Source organism: Arachis stenosperma, chromosome 6 (assembly GCF_014773155.1).
Source record: "Arachis stenosperma cultivar V10309 chromosome 6, arast.V10309.gnm1.PFL2, whole genome shotgun sequence".
Lineage (NCBI taxonomy): Eukaryota > Viridiplantae > Streptophyta > Magnoliopsida > Fabales > Fabaceae > Arachis > Arachis stenosperma.
The window spans coordinates 11,544,860-11,557,301 of NC_080382.1; the positions used below are offsets into that span (position 1 = coordinate 11,544,860).

Genomic DNA, 12,442 nt, shown 5'->3' on the forward strand with positions numbered 1-12,442 from the left:
TAAACAGAAGTGAATGTACAGAAAATTATTATAAAGTTTTAAAATTGTATGAAATTAGTCACCAAAAAAAAATTGTATGAAATTATATTCCAGAGAGTATAGTTTGGTTTTTATTTAGTGTTTCACTTAAAAAGATTTATTCATTTAAAATAAGCTTTAAATGTTTTTTATGTTCGTTTCAACCACAATTGTGGAATTCTTTCTTTTTCGAAGTCAGAAACCACCTTGTTAGAAGAAAAAATAAAATTAAACTAAAAAGAATATAGAGAAATTAAAGAAAAATAATAATGGTGGAAAAAGCAGCAGTGATAAATTGATAATCGTAGGTGCTGCTGGAACTTCAGGTTTAGCTGCTGTAGCATGTTTAACACAAAATTCAGTTCCATTCATTCTTCTCGAAAGAGAAGATTGTTTTGCTTCCTTATGTTAAAAATACACCTATGATCGTCTTCACCTTCACCTTGGGAAAAAAGTGTGTAAGCTTCCCTATCTTCAATTCCCTGATTCCTACCCTCGCTATGTTCCTAAGAAGCTCTTCACTGAGTAGTTAGACAACTATGTGAAGCACTTCAACATCTCCCTCTATTTTCTATTTTTCACTTCAAGCTGTCCCCTTCTCTCCCTGTCTCGCTCGAAACCCTAAATCCCATTTTCCCGTTCATTCTCTTCTGGATAGCTCGGTCCCTCCTTCTGGCCTATATCATCTCTGTCGATGTTGTGATCCCTCGTCCAACTCCTCTGTGTGACCTCCCGTTTTCTCCCGTTTTCTCGCTTTGTCTCTCACAGTGTCGCGGTCACTTTCAAACCCTAGCCCTTCAACCCCGATTTTTTCCATTCCAGATCGTGTTTCTCGAGCCTTTCTTGCATTATGCCATCCTGTGCTTGAGACGCTCTCTCGCTCTCTATTGTTCGGTGTATCTTTCGATCCGAAACCCTAGACCTTCTTTCCCGCTGTCCTCCTTCCAGTTCGGGTTTCTCTCTGGGTAAATTGTTGATATCCAGAAGAGAATGAAGGGAAAAATGGGATTTAGGATTTCTTCGATTACTCAAAACGCCGGTATATGCCGAGTGGAATCAAGAGCTGGTCCAGTCGAAGCCAGATGGCTGGCGATAGAAGCCCTGAAGGTGAAGGTTATCATCATGTTTTCTAGGATTTATTAGATTATGTTTCAAATAAATGTTAATTTACTGTTATTTATACTGCGATCTGTTGGTATATGAAGGTGTTTAAAAGATCAAGTGAGAATCCGTGCTGGATTCTGATATGAGATTGCAACATAGTTCTACTGGAGTCAGAAAGTTTGCAAGAAAGTTAAGTTAAATAATTTTTTTCTTGCTTTTTTTTATAAATTATGTTTAATTTGTTCATTTTTGTGGTTTTAAAATATTTTTTTGTTATTCGAGATAATGTATATTTTAATATTTTAAATTGATAATCTTTTTATTATTACTCTAATCACTGTTAGTATCTCTTACCCTTATTTCAAATCTATCAAATTAAGTGTAAGATTTGGGAAGTGCATGAAGAAAAAAGAAAACATTTGTGTTTTTAGCAAGTGCCATGATTTGATAGGATCTTTAGGGTGGGTTTGGAATTGTATATTGGTATATGTAGTTTTTTAAAAGCAAGATATTTGTATTTCAATATTGATATTTGTATTTTTTCTGTTGATTTCCTTTGGCTAAGGCACGTTTATATATTTCCAGTGTTGTTTTAGTGTTGCAAAGCAATGAATTAGCTCTTTTTATATATAGTATATGTACGTGTGCATTGGACTAGCTACCTTAGTTCTTCTTGCAATTGTCACACTTTAGAAATAACTACACCATGCATGTTAATAAATGGATTTTTAAAATAAATTTTGTCTAACTCTTATTCTTCTAACTGTTATTTTTTTATTATTATGAACACATCAAAATCACTTTGTCAAGGGTGCTTCTTCATCTTTTTTGCAAATGAATACTGCTGATGGGTTTGGTGCCTATTTTCTGGAGAAACTCATTCCATCAAAGTTGAGGAGCTCCTCTTCAAGGATCAGTCATAGTACCAAGAAGCCTTGGTTTTTGAGGTTCAGCATCTTCCTCTCAAATTGTTCTTTAATTTTTTTTTCACAAGCAATTACGTAAGCTTTGTTTGTTTGCAGTCCGTGGCACAAAGTGCTGGTGTTTGACGGGGTTGTTCAGTTGACCAAGAAGGATGAATGTGCTTAGCACGAGATGATTGCTCATCTTCCCCTTTGTTCAGTTGAGTCCCCCAAAAATGTGAGTCAATTTGATATAATGAATTTTATGGTTGATCCTATTCAAGATATTTCTTTTTTTACTGAATCATTCCCTAAGTATGCCTTCAATTGTTCAGATAACCTTTTATCCTTTTTCCCGTTTATTACTATTACTATTACTATTGAAAGTTGTTCATATTTGTTAATTGTGATTTGTTAGAATATGGAGTTTATATATCATGATCATGTATTCTAGGGTTTCTTTGTTTTTTGTTTCAAATGATTGTGGGTTTTCTTTTTTTTTTTTTTTCTTTTGGTGATTGTGTCTGTTAATCAGACTATTTGGTTTGTGAGAAAGTGCTGAAAATTTTGAACTAACAACTAAGCAATTGAGACTGTAGTTTTATATCCTTTTTTTTGGAGTATTATTTTTGCTCACTGAAAATATAGCTCAAAGTAAACAAAATTTCGTGAGAGTTTGCTTTGATTGATTTTTGGCATGGTGGTGTTACCTATCTTGATTTGATTGATGATGCTAAATTAGATTTTAATCTTTGAATTATTGATGCCCGATTTCTTCTTGGGTATTTAACTAAATAAATAATTAGCGTTGTTGTTCTACCTTTTTTTTCCCCGCCATTTGGTTCGCACTGGAACTCTTAACTTTTATTTTTTTTTAACTCTTAAATGATTCATTTTTATGCATTTATTTTTAAAAAACTTCTGCAGTAAAAAGTGGAAAATTCTATAAAGATCAATGCAATGCACTTTCTTTCTATTGAATCTGTAACCACCAAATATCTCTTCTTTGCCTTTTCATCTTCTCCTTTCATATCAGTTACTTTTTTATTATTTCATTCGTCATTATTAATACTAAATGCCAATTAACAAGTTTGGGTCTTCTTTTGCCACAGTAATTGACTAATCCTTGGCATGTTTGTGCATTTACTAAATGCCATTTTTTTAGTGTTCTCATTTTAGGGACCCAAAAAAAAAGAAAAATAAAAAATAAACATTATCTTTTGGCATATCTAGATTTTTTTGCTCTAAGATAACTTTATTAAGATATTATTGTAGCTTTTCTGCACTTTATCCACTTGGATGTGTTTATAAATAGATTCAGTTCCTCTTGGTTTAATCACAGCTGTCTCAGTTCTTTCTACTTTCTTGGTGTTGTTAGTTTACAAAGTTTGTTAGTGTTTTGGCAATTGTTAGTTTACCATTCTCTTTGTCCCTTAACTTAGAGGAGAACATACATAATAAAAATGAAAAATATTATTCTTTCAAATAAAAAAATAACGACCTTGAATTTCAGTTGCTTAATAATTTCTTTTCATAAACAATGACGTAATCTTTTATTATTTCATTCGTTATTATCATTATAAACTTTTTTTCTTTGGTTTGTTTTTTTATATGTTAATTGGTAGGTGAAAAACGTTAATGCATTGCTGGAGGTTGAGGTGAGTTTTATTATTTCTCAGTTTTTTATTTTTCCCAAAAGTTGATTCTGCGTAGGTTGGAGCAAATTTCTAATTTTGGACTTCTGCGTCTCTTTGATTTTTATTTTATTATTTGATAAATAAAATCTTGTGACAGTTTGCTTTGATTGAATTTTTGGCATGGTGGTGTTTTTTATTTTACTTTTATTTATGATGCTAAATTAGCTTTTCATCTTTGAATTATTGATGTCCTATTTCTTCTTGGGTATTTAACTAAATAAATAATTCGCGTCGGTGTTCTGCTTTTTTTTTCACCTTTTGCTTCGTCCTGGAACTATTAACTTTCTAACTCTTAAATGATATATTAGTCATTTAATTTTAAAAAAGCTTCTGTGGTTTTAGGTGAAAATTTCTATAAGATTCAATCCAATGCACTTTTTCTCTATTGAATCTGTAAGCATCAAAGATCTCATCTTTGCCTTTTCATCTACTTCTTTTATATCACTTGCTTTTTTATTCTTTCATTCGTTATTATTATGAATTTTTTTATTATTGGTTTGTTTTTCGAATGTTAATTGGTAGATAGAAAACATCAAGGCATTGATGGAGGCTGAGGTGTGTGTCATTATTTCCCAGTTTTTAGTTTTTCCCAAAATTTGATTATGCTTAGGTGGGAACAAGTTTTAAATTTAGGAATCATGCGTCTATCTGAGAATTTTTTTATTAATTGATAAACAAAATCTCGTAAAGTTTGCTGTTATTGTTTTCTGGCATGGTGTTGTTAGTTATTTTATTTTCATTTATGATTTTACATTAGCTTTTATTTTTTTTATGCCCTATTTCTTCTTGGGTATTTAACTAAATAAATAAATAGTATTGCTATTTTTTTTTTTTACCATTTACTTCGCACTGGAGCTCTGAACTCTTATTTTTCAAACTCTTAAATGATACAGTTTTATGCATTTAATTTTAAAAAAGTTTTGTGGTAAAAAGTGGAAAATGTTATAAAAATCAATCCAATACATTTTTTCGTTAATTTATATTTTGAAAAATCGTCATGTGTTTTGTTACTATTCTTTATTTTGTTCTTTTTCTGTTTCTCTGATTTTTTGGTTTTTATCTTCTTGAGAATTTATTCTATGAATACATATTTTGTTTCTCTGTTTTCTGAAATAATATTAGTAAGCGGCTTATCCTTTTTTAGTATTATTCTATAGTGCTAGAATTGTACTTAAATTATTCACATTTTTCTTTTTCAGAAATTTTTGCACCCAAACGAATTGAGAGCCTGTGCCTTTTTGACTCTTTTTTTCATTGTGTTGTTACTTGTTAGTAACTAGACTTCATTTGGATAATAAGCACTGCTGTTGTGAATGTGATAACCGACACTGGAATCAAATTTTTTAATACATGAATTTTGTGTCTCTGAGAGTTTTATTTTATTATTTGATAAACGAAATCTTGTGAGAGTTTGCTTTGATTGAATTTTTGGCATCGTGGTATTATTTATTTTATTTTCATTTACGATGCTAAATTAGCTTTTAATCTTTGAATTATTGATGCCCTATTTCTTCTTGGGTATTTAACTAAATAAATATTTAGCGTTGTTGTTCTGTTTTTTTTTTAACCATATGCTTTGCACAGGAAAACTCTTAACTCTTATTTTTCTAACTCTTAAATGATACATTTTTATGTATTTAATTTCTAAGCTTCTATGATAAAAAGAGAAAAATTCTATAAAATTCAATCCAATGCACTTTCTCTCTCTAAGTTTCTTTAATTTCTATAACAAATAATCTCTCTAACTTTATACTGTGCAATTTCAAGTGCTGGTTTCTTTAATTTGTATTTTGAAAAGTCGTCACGTGTTCTGTAACTATTCTTTAATTTGTTCCTTTTCTGTTTCTCTCATTTTTATTATTTTTTATCTTCTTGGTTATTTATTTTAGAAATACATATTCTCTTTTTCTCTTTTTTTGAAATAAAATTAGTGAGAAGCTTATCCTTATTTGTATTATTATACACCACTTGAATTGAACTTGGATTATTTAGATTTTGTTATTTATTTTTTGTAATTTGTGGTACAATTTATTTTTTGTAGTTTGCTCTTAGATAATTTTATTAAGATATTATGTAGTTTTTCTGCACTTTATCCACATGGATGTGTTTTTAAATAGATTCAGATCTCCTTGGTTTAATCACAGCTGTCTCAGTTCTTTCTGCTTTTTTGGTGCTGTAAGTTTACAAAGTTTGTTAGTTTACCAATTCTCTTTGTCCCTTAACTTAGAGGAGAACATACATTTTAAAAATGAAAATATATTATTCTTTCAAATAAAAAAATAACGCCTAATAATGGAGGTTGAGGTGAGTGTCATTATTTTTCAGTTTTTAGTTTTTCCCAAAATTTGTTTCTGTTTAGGTAGGAACAAGTTTTAAATTTAAGAATCATGCATCTATCTGGAAATTTTAATTTATTAATTGATAAACAAAATCTCGTGAGTTTTTGCTGTTATTGATTTTTGTTATGGTGTTGTTAGTTATTTTATTTTTATTTATGATTCTAAATTAGCTTTTATTCTTTTTTTATTAATGCCCGATTTCTTCTTGGGTATTTAACTAAAATAAATAGTATTGTTATTTTCTTTCACCATTTGCTTCGCACTGAACCTGATCTCTTATTTTTGAAACTCTTAAATGATAGTTTTATGCATTTAAATTTAAAAAGGTTCTGTGGTAAAAAGTAAAAAATTCTATAAAAATCAATCCAATACATTTTTTTCTTTGTAAAATTATTTAATTTCTATAAGAAATACAACAAAAAAGTCTTGTCCCACTAGGAGGAGTCGACTATAAGAAATTTCAGCTACTGACTTTATTAATTTGTATTTTTAAAAGTCATGATGTGTTTTGTTATTATTCTTTATTTTGTTCTTTTTCTTTTTCTTTTTTTTTTTGAAATAAGATTAGTAAGTAGTTTATCCCTTTTTAGTATTATTCTACCATGTTAGAATTGTACTTGAATTATTCACATTTTTCTTTTTCAGAATTTTTGCACCCAATCGAATTGAGAGCTACATTTACCTTTGTGCCTTTTTGACTCTTTTTTTCCTTGTGTTGTTAGTAACTAGAGTGCATTTGTATAATAAGCACGTTTTGAATTTGATAACCGACATTGGAAGCAAATTTTTTAATATAGAAATTGTTTCTTGAGAGTTTTATTTTGTATCTCTATATCTCTATATTCAACAATTTATAACTGATCTTTTGTTTACTTTGTCTTTTAGATGGATTTCTTAGATACATGTTGGCCAAATTAGTTAATGTAGCCTAAGTGGCAAAATAGTATATTCTTTTTGTTTTAACTCTTTATATCAGCACTTTCTTTTAATTTTACTTTCTTTTAATTTTACTAGGGCTTTGCGGAGAATGTTTGATCCATGAAATGTTTATTCATGTCTAAATTGAGTGTGGAGATTTTGGCTTTATTTTTCATGTCCCACCTCATATTGCTCTCAGTTCAAGATTGAATTCCTAATCTAAATATATATAGCATCATATCTCATTTTTTGTGATTTTTTGTGATTTGTGATAGTGTGATATTATTGATATTTTAATTTTCTTTGTCCTATATTAACAAATTCAAAATTTATCTTCTAAAATATCCTTATGAAGGCAATACGTTTATACCTCATGTTTATTTTATGTTTGGTTGATTATTCCACTTCAATTTATCCGAAACTAATGATCAAAAACTCATAAAATTAGTTGCTAATCACGACAATTATATTTTTCACTTTTCACATTTGTTTAAGATTTTGTAGTTTTTTAAATTGAATTAATTAGTTTTTGAAACACATGATTAGGTATATGTTAAATATTAAGTTGGTATGGCTAAAAAAAATAATTTTAATAGTTAATTAGTAAAAAAAAACTTCAATAGTTACTTTTATTTTTATATTACAATAAATGTATCTTTTTTTTAAATTTAGTTAAAATTTGTTCTAAAAGTTGTCTAAAAATTAATGTTAAAATACTTGAAAGCATGGGTATTTTTTGGTTATAATCTTGAGGAGAACATATGACATATGAAAACAATCTAAATGCGTGACTGATATTTTAGTTTTTTTTTTTTTTTTACAATATAGGTCTTCCAAATCAACTACGTCATTGGCTCTAAGCCATGCTTCGTTTTAGGAAAATTATTCAAACTACAATGTTTTGGTGGTGTTGAATTTTATTGTATCTTTTGTTGAAAATGATATAATTAAAATATTCTTTATATTTTTTTAGTCAATACATATTACACGTAATTTTTTAATAAAATAATAATAAAATCATTTTTAGAAGCATAATCAAATAGAGGAATTTAACAAATAGAAAATTTTCACCCGTGCATGGCATCGGTCTTTTGCTAGTACAAGATATACAATAAATAGGACAAGAAGTAAGGTCTTTTGCTAGTACAACATATACAATAAACAGGACAAGAAGTAAATGCGATTTATCTATGTACTTGTATAGGTCTTTGTGTAGTCCTTGTGATGGACTACTGAAAATGTTCAGGTATACTATATTACATAACAATACTTAAGTAGTGAGTTGTATTATTAGTTTGTTGTATTGTATGACATATAATGTTGTCGTGTAGGTGTTATCGGCAAAAATAGAGAAATTAGAGATAACGAGATATTGTTGAGAGATGGCAAGTGCCACTCATTTGATTCGATCATATTCTGCATTGACTTCAATATATCAACACAAAAGTGGCTCAAGGTACACGACAGATTAAATAATGCCTACACTACTTCACTTATGAAACATACCTAAACTTTATATATCAATCGTGACATGGTTATATATACGAATTACTAAGAACAATTTGTACTGCGTTGGGCTTGCACATAGATGATTCTTTGGAGCTACCAATGATGCTCAAAATGTAGCAAATGATATTGCCTCACTTCTCAATTAACTTTCATGGTCTGTATGGTTACTTTGTAGAGTAATTTAGAATAACAAAAAATTAAATTTGATTAAAACTAATTAAATATATTATTATGAAGAGAAAAGAAAGAAGTATGAAAAGATAACTGTTACTTTCATTCATTGTCATTGTACAAATTACAAATATAACTCAATGAGAATTAATTGGAACAATAAAACTAATTAAATATGAAACTACAGAATTATATGTAAACACACTAACTAAAATAGAAATAATTGAAAAGCATCTTCTTCTAAGGGTACTATATGAAAAATCACCAAAACCTACTGTCATGGTAATTATAGTCATATAAAAACTATCAAACCAACTTATATCCTCTATAAGATGGGTTATAAATGTTCCGAAAAAAATAACTACCATGACAATGTCTATGGCAAATCTAACTCTTATCTTACAGACCATCTTATACCCAACTATCCAACTATTTGGTATGCATTGTGGAAATGTTGTAATTACCTAGGTTTCTAACTCTTCAAGAAAGTATTTAATGAAACTTTTAAGAATGTTAGAAACAAAAGTGCAACCAAGAGATAAAAATATAACTCCTACTTTACTCACTACAAAAAGAGGAATAATATCTCCATATCCTACTGTACTTAAAGTGACGGATATAAAATATAGAGCATCTACATATTTTTTTTGTAAATTTAACCTTAAATTTTCCTAACATATAAACTAGACTTCCAACAAAAAAATAAACTATAAAACAGATTAAAACGAGCACAAAAAATAAGATGGTAAGATGTCCCTGCAATTAAATAAAAAATAATTAGTAACTAAATTATAAATTTTTTATAATAAATAAATTAAAAATATATAAATAATAATAGTTAAAAAGTCATATACTAGTTATATTTAAAAAATATTTTTATTATATATTTATTATTTTTTTAAATAATTTTTTTAATAAAATAATTAAAAAATTGGTGTAAATTTCTTTAATTATTCTAAATATTTTTTTAATATTTTTTTAAATTTAAATAAAAAAATATAATTAAAAACATTTTTTTAATGGCCGGTTTAAACATCTTATTCATTCTATGATATTATAAGTTTGTAAGAGAAGTTTAAGGTTTAACGCACACACCTCTAGAAAAGTTGGGGATGCGAGATAACGGGATTTTGCCATGGTGGTTCAATTCCAGTATTACCACCACCTCCAGACTGTACAGATTGTTCAGGTTGAACAGCTTCATCTTCAGACACATCTATAGCAACTTCAGCACCTCCAGCTTGTTCAGGTTGAACACCTCTAAATTGTTCAGGTTGAACAGGTTCACCACCACCTTCAGACACATGTATAACAATTTCACTATCTCCAGCAATTTCACTACCTCCAGATTGCTTAGTGGTAGTGATGAATGAGGAGGTATAGGTGTACGTTGGGGTGGATGCTTGTGGTAGTGTGGTAGAGATGGGGTGGTGGCGGACTGGGGCTGGGGAGTGGTGAGGGTGGCAGTGCCGTGAGTTGTGGGGGTGGCTGTGGGGGTGAAGGATGGGTGTGGCGGTGGGGGTGGGATGATGGGGGTGGGAGTGGTGGGGGTGGAGATGTTGTGGCTTGTGGTGGTGGCAGTGAGGATGCGGGGTGGCGGTGAGAGTTGGTGGTGGGGGATGGTGGTAATTATGCCACCTGCAATAAAGTAGAAAATATAAGTCATTTTTTGGACGTGTCATCTTTCTTTAATTACGGGCTTTTGTTTTGTTGGGCTTTTTAATTGATTGGGACAAATATTATGCACACAGAAATGTAATCAAGCATAATTATTTGACAAAAAAAAGTATAATTGTATACTGACCAAAAAATTTTACACATACAATAATTATATTTTGATATTAACATCATTTTGATATTAATATTTTCTTTTAATAATTATACATGAATTTTTTATTTTATTAATTAAAAACTAATTTATATATTATAAACATATAAATATTAATTAAATAATTTTTTAGCCGAAAAAATCAAGCAATTTGAGAGGGAATACTAAAAGAGATTTGGTGCAATACGTAAAATTTAATCAAAGTATGCTTAAAAGCACTACAAATTAAAATATGAACTAGAATGGTAAGTGAATAATTAAAGTATTATTTCCTCGTTAATAAAATTATTTATTTTTGTATCTCCAACATGAGAACAATAAAAGAAAATCAAAGAGGTATATAATTAAAATAACTTTTAACCAAAGTGCCTTTTCTTATCCGAGTTTGTAACAGAAGACACACCTGTAGAGAAGTCGGGACAAGCGAGATAACCGAATTTTCACTACCTCTAGATTGTTCAGGTTGAACAGCTTCACGACCAATATTAGCATCACCTTCAGACATATCTATAGCAACTTCAGCACCTCCAGCTTGTTCAGGTTGAACACCTCTAGATTGTTCAGGTTGAACAGGTTCACCACCACCTTCAGACACATGTATAGCATTTTTACTACCTCCAGCAATTTCACTACTTCCAGATTGCTTAGTGGTAGTGATAATTGGGGAGGTGTAGGTGTAGGTTGGGGTGGATGCTTGTGGTAGCGTCGTAGAGATGGAGGTGGTGGTAGACTGAGGCTGCGGAGTGGTGGGGGTGGCGGTGCCGTGGGTTGTGGGGGTAAAGGATGGGTGTGGCGGTAGGGGTGGGAGTGGTGGGGGTGGATATGCCGTGGCTTGTGGTGGTGGCGGTGAGGATGCGGGGTGACGGTGGGAGTTGGTGGTGGGGGGATGGTGGTAATTCTGCCGCCTGCAATAAAGTAAAAAATATAAGTCATTTTTTTGGACGTGTCATCTTTTTTCAATTAACGGGCTTTTGTTTTGTTGGACTTTTTAATTGATTGGGACAAAAATTATGCACACAGAAATGTAATCAAGCATAATTGCTTGACCAAAAAAAAGTATAATTGTATACTGACCAAAAAATTCTACACATACAATAATTATATTTTGATATTAACATCATTTTGATATTAATATCTTCTTTTAGTAATTATACATGTATTTTTTATTTTATTAATTAAAAATTAATTTATATATTATAAATATATAAATATAAATTAAATAATTTTTTAGCCGGAAAAACCAAGTAATTTGAGAGGGAATGCTAAAGGAGATTTGGTGCAATATGTAAAATTTAATCAAAGTATGCTTGAAAGCACTACAAGTTAAAATATGAGCTAGAATGGTAAGTGAATAATTAAAGTATTATTTCCTCGTTAATAAGATTATTCATTTTTGTATCTTCAATATGAGAACAATAAAAGAAAATCTAAGAGGTATATAATTAAAATAACTTTTAACTAAAGTGCCTTTTCTTATCCAAGTTCGTAACAGAAGACACACCTGTAGAGAAGTCGGGGCAAGCGAGATAATCGGATTTTCACCACCTCCAGATTGTTCAGGTTGAACAGTTTCACGACCAATATTAGCATCACTTTCAGACACATCTATAACAACTTCAGCACCTCCAGCTTATTCAGGTTGAACACCTCTAGATTGTTCAGGTTGAACAGGTTCACCACCACCTTCAGACACATGTATAGCATTTTCACTACCTCTAGTAATTTCACTACCTCCAGTTTGCTTAGTGGTAGTGATGATTGGGGAGGTGTAGGTGTAGGTTGGGGTGGATACTTGTGGTAGTGTGGTAGAGATGGGGGTGGTGGCGGACTGGGGCTGCGGAGTGGTGGGGGTGGCAGTGCCGTGAGTTGTGGGGGTGGCTGTGGGGGTAAAGGGTGGGTGTGGCGGTGGAGGTAGAAGTGGTGGAGGTGGAGATGCCGTGGCTTGTGGTGGTGGCG

General features: G+C 30.5%; 1 protein-coding gene and 1 long non-coding RNA gene across 3 annotated transcripts; one reads left to right on the forward strand and one right to left on the reverse strand.

Annotated features, from left to right (window-relative positions):
* Positions 1–212: 212 nt before the first annotated feature.
* Positions 213–6,886, forward strand: LOC130935242 (uncharacterized). Of its 2 annotated transcripts, XR_009067847.1 has the most exons (5): positions 213–1,125; positions 1,224–2,069; positions 2,145–2,262; positions 3,650–3,682; positions 6,706–6,886. It is a non-coding gene; the product is annotated as an uncharacterized LOC130935242 (long non-coding RNA). The 2 variants fall into 2 exon arrangements; XR_009067846.1 differs by having other exon boundaries at positions 3,650–6,886.
* Positions 6,887–9,755: 2,869 nt separating this feature from the next.
* LOC130933655 (uncharacterized) lies at positions 9,756–12,091 on the reverse strand. Its single transcript, XM_057863279.1, has 4 exons — positions 11,988–12,091; positions 10,934–11,391; positions 10,048–10,296; positions 9,756–9,952 (listed from the first exon to the last, which is right to left on the reverse strand). The coding sequence occupies exons 1-4, from the start codon at positions 12,089–12,091 to the stop codon at positions 9,756–9,758; spliced, it is 1,008 nt and encodes a 335-aa protein (XP_057719262.1).
* Positions 12,092–12,442: the final 351 nt, after the last annotated feature.

Coding starts and splice junctions, on each gene's coding strand:
- LOC130933655 (XM_057863279.1), bottom strand. CDS start 12,091: ATGTGTCTGAAAGTGATGCTAATATTGGTCGTGAAACTGTTCAACCTG. Junction 10,297..10,933: donor TCAACCTGAACAATCTAGAG/GTAGTGAAAATT, acceptor ACTTTATTGCAG/GTGGCATAATTACCACCATC. Junction 9,953..10,047: donor CCACAAGCATCCACCCCAAC/GTACACCTATAC, acceptor ATGTGTCTGAAG/GTGGTGGTGAACCTGTTCAA.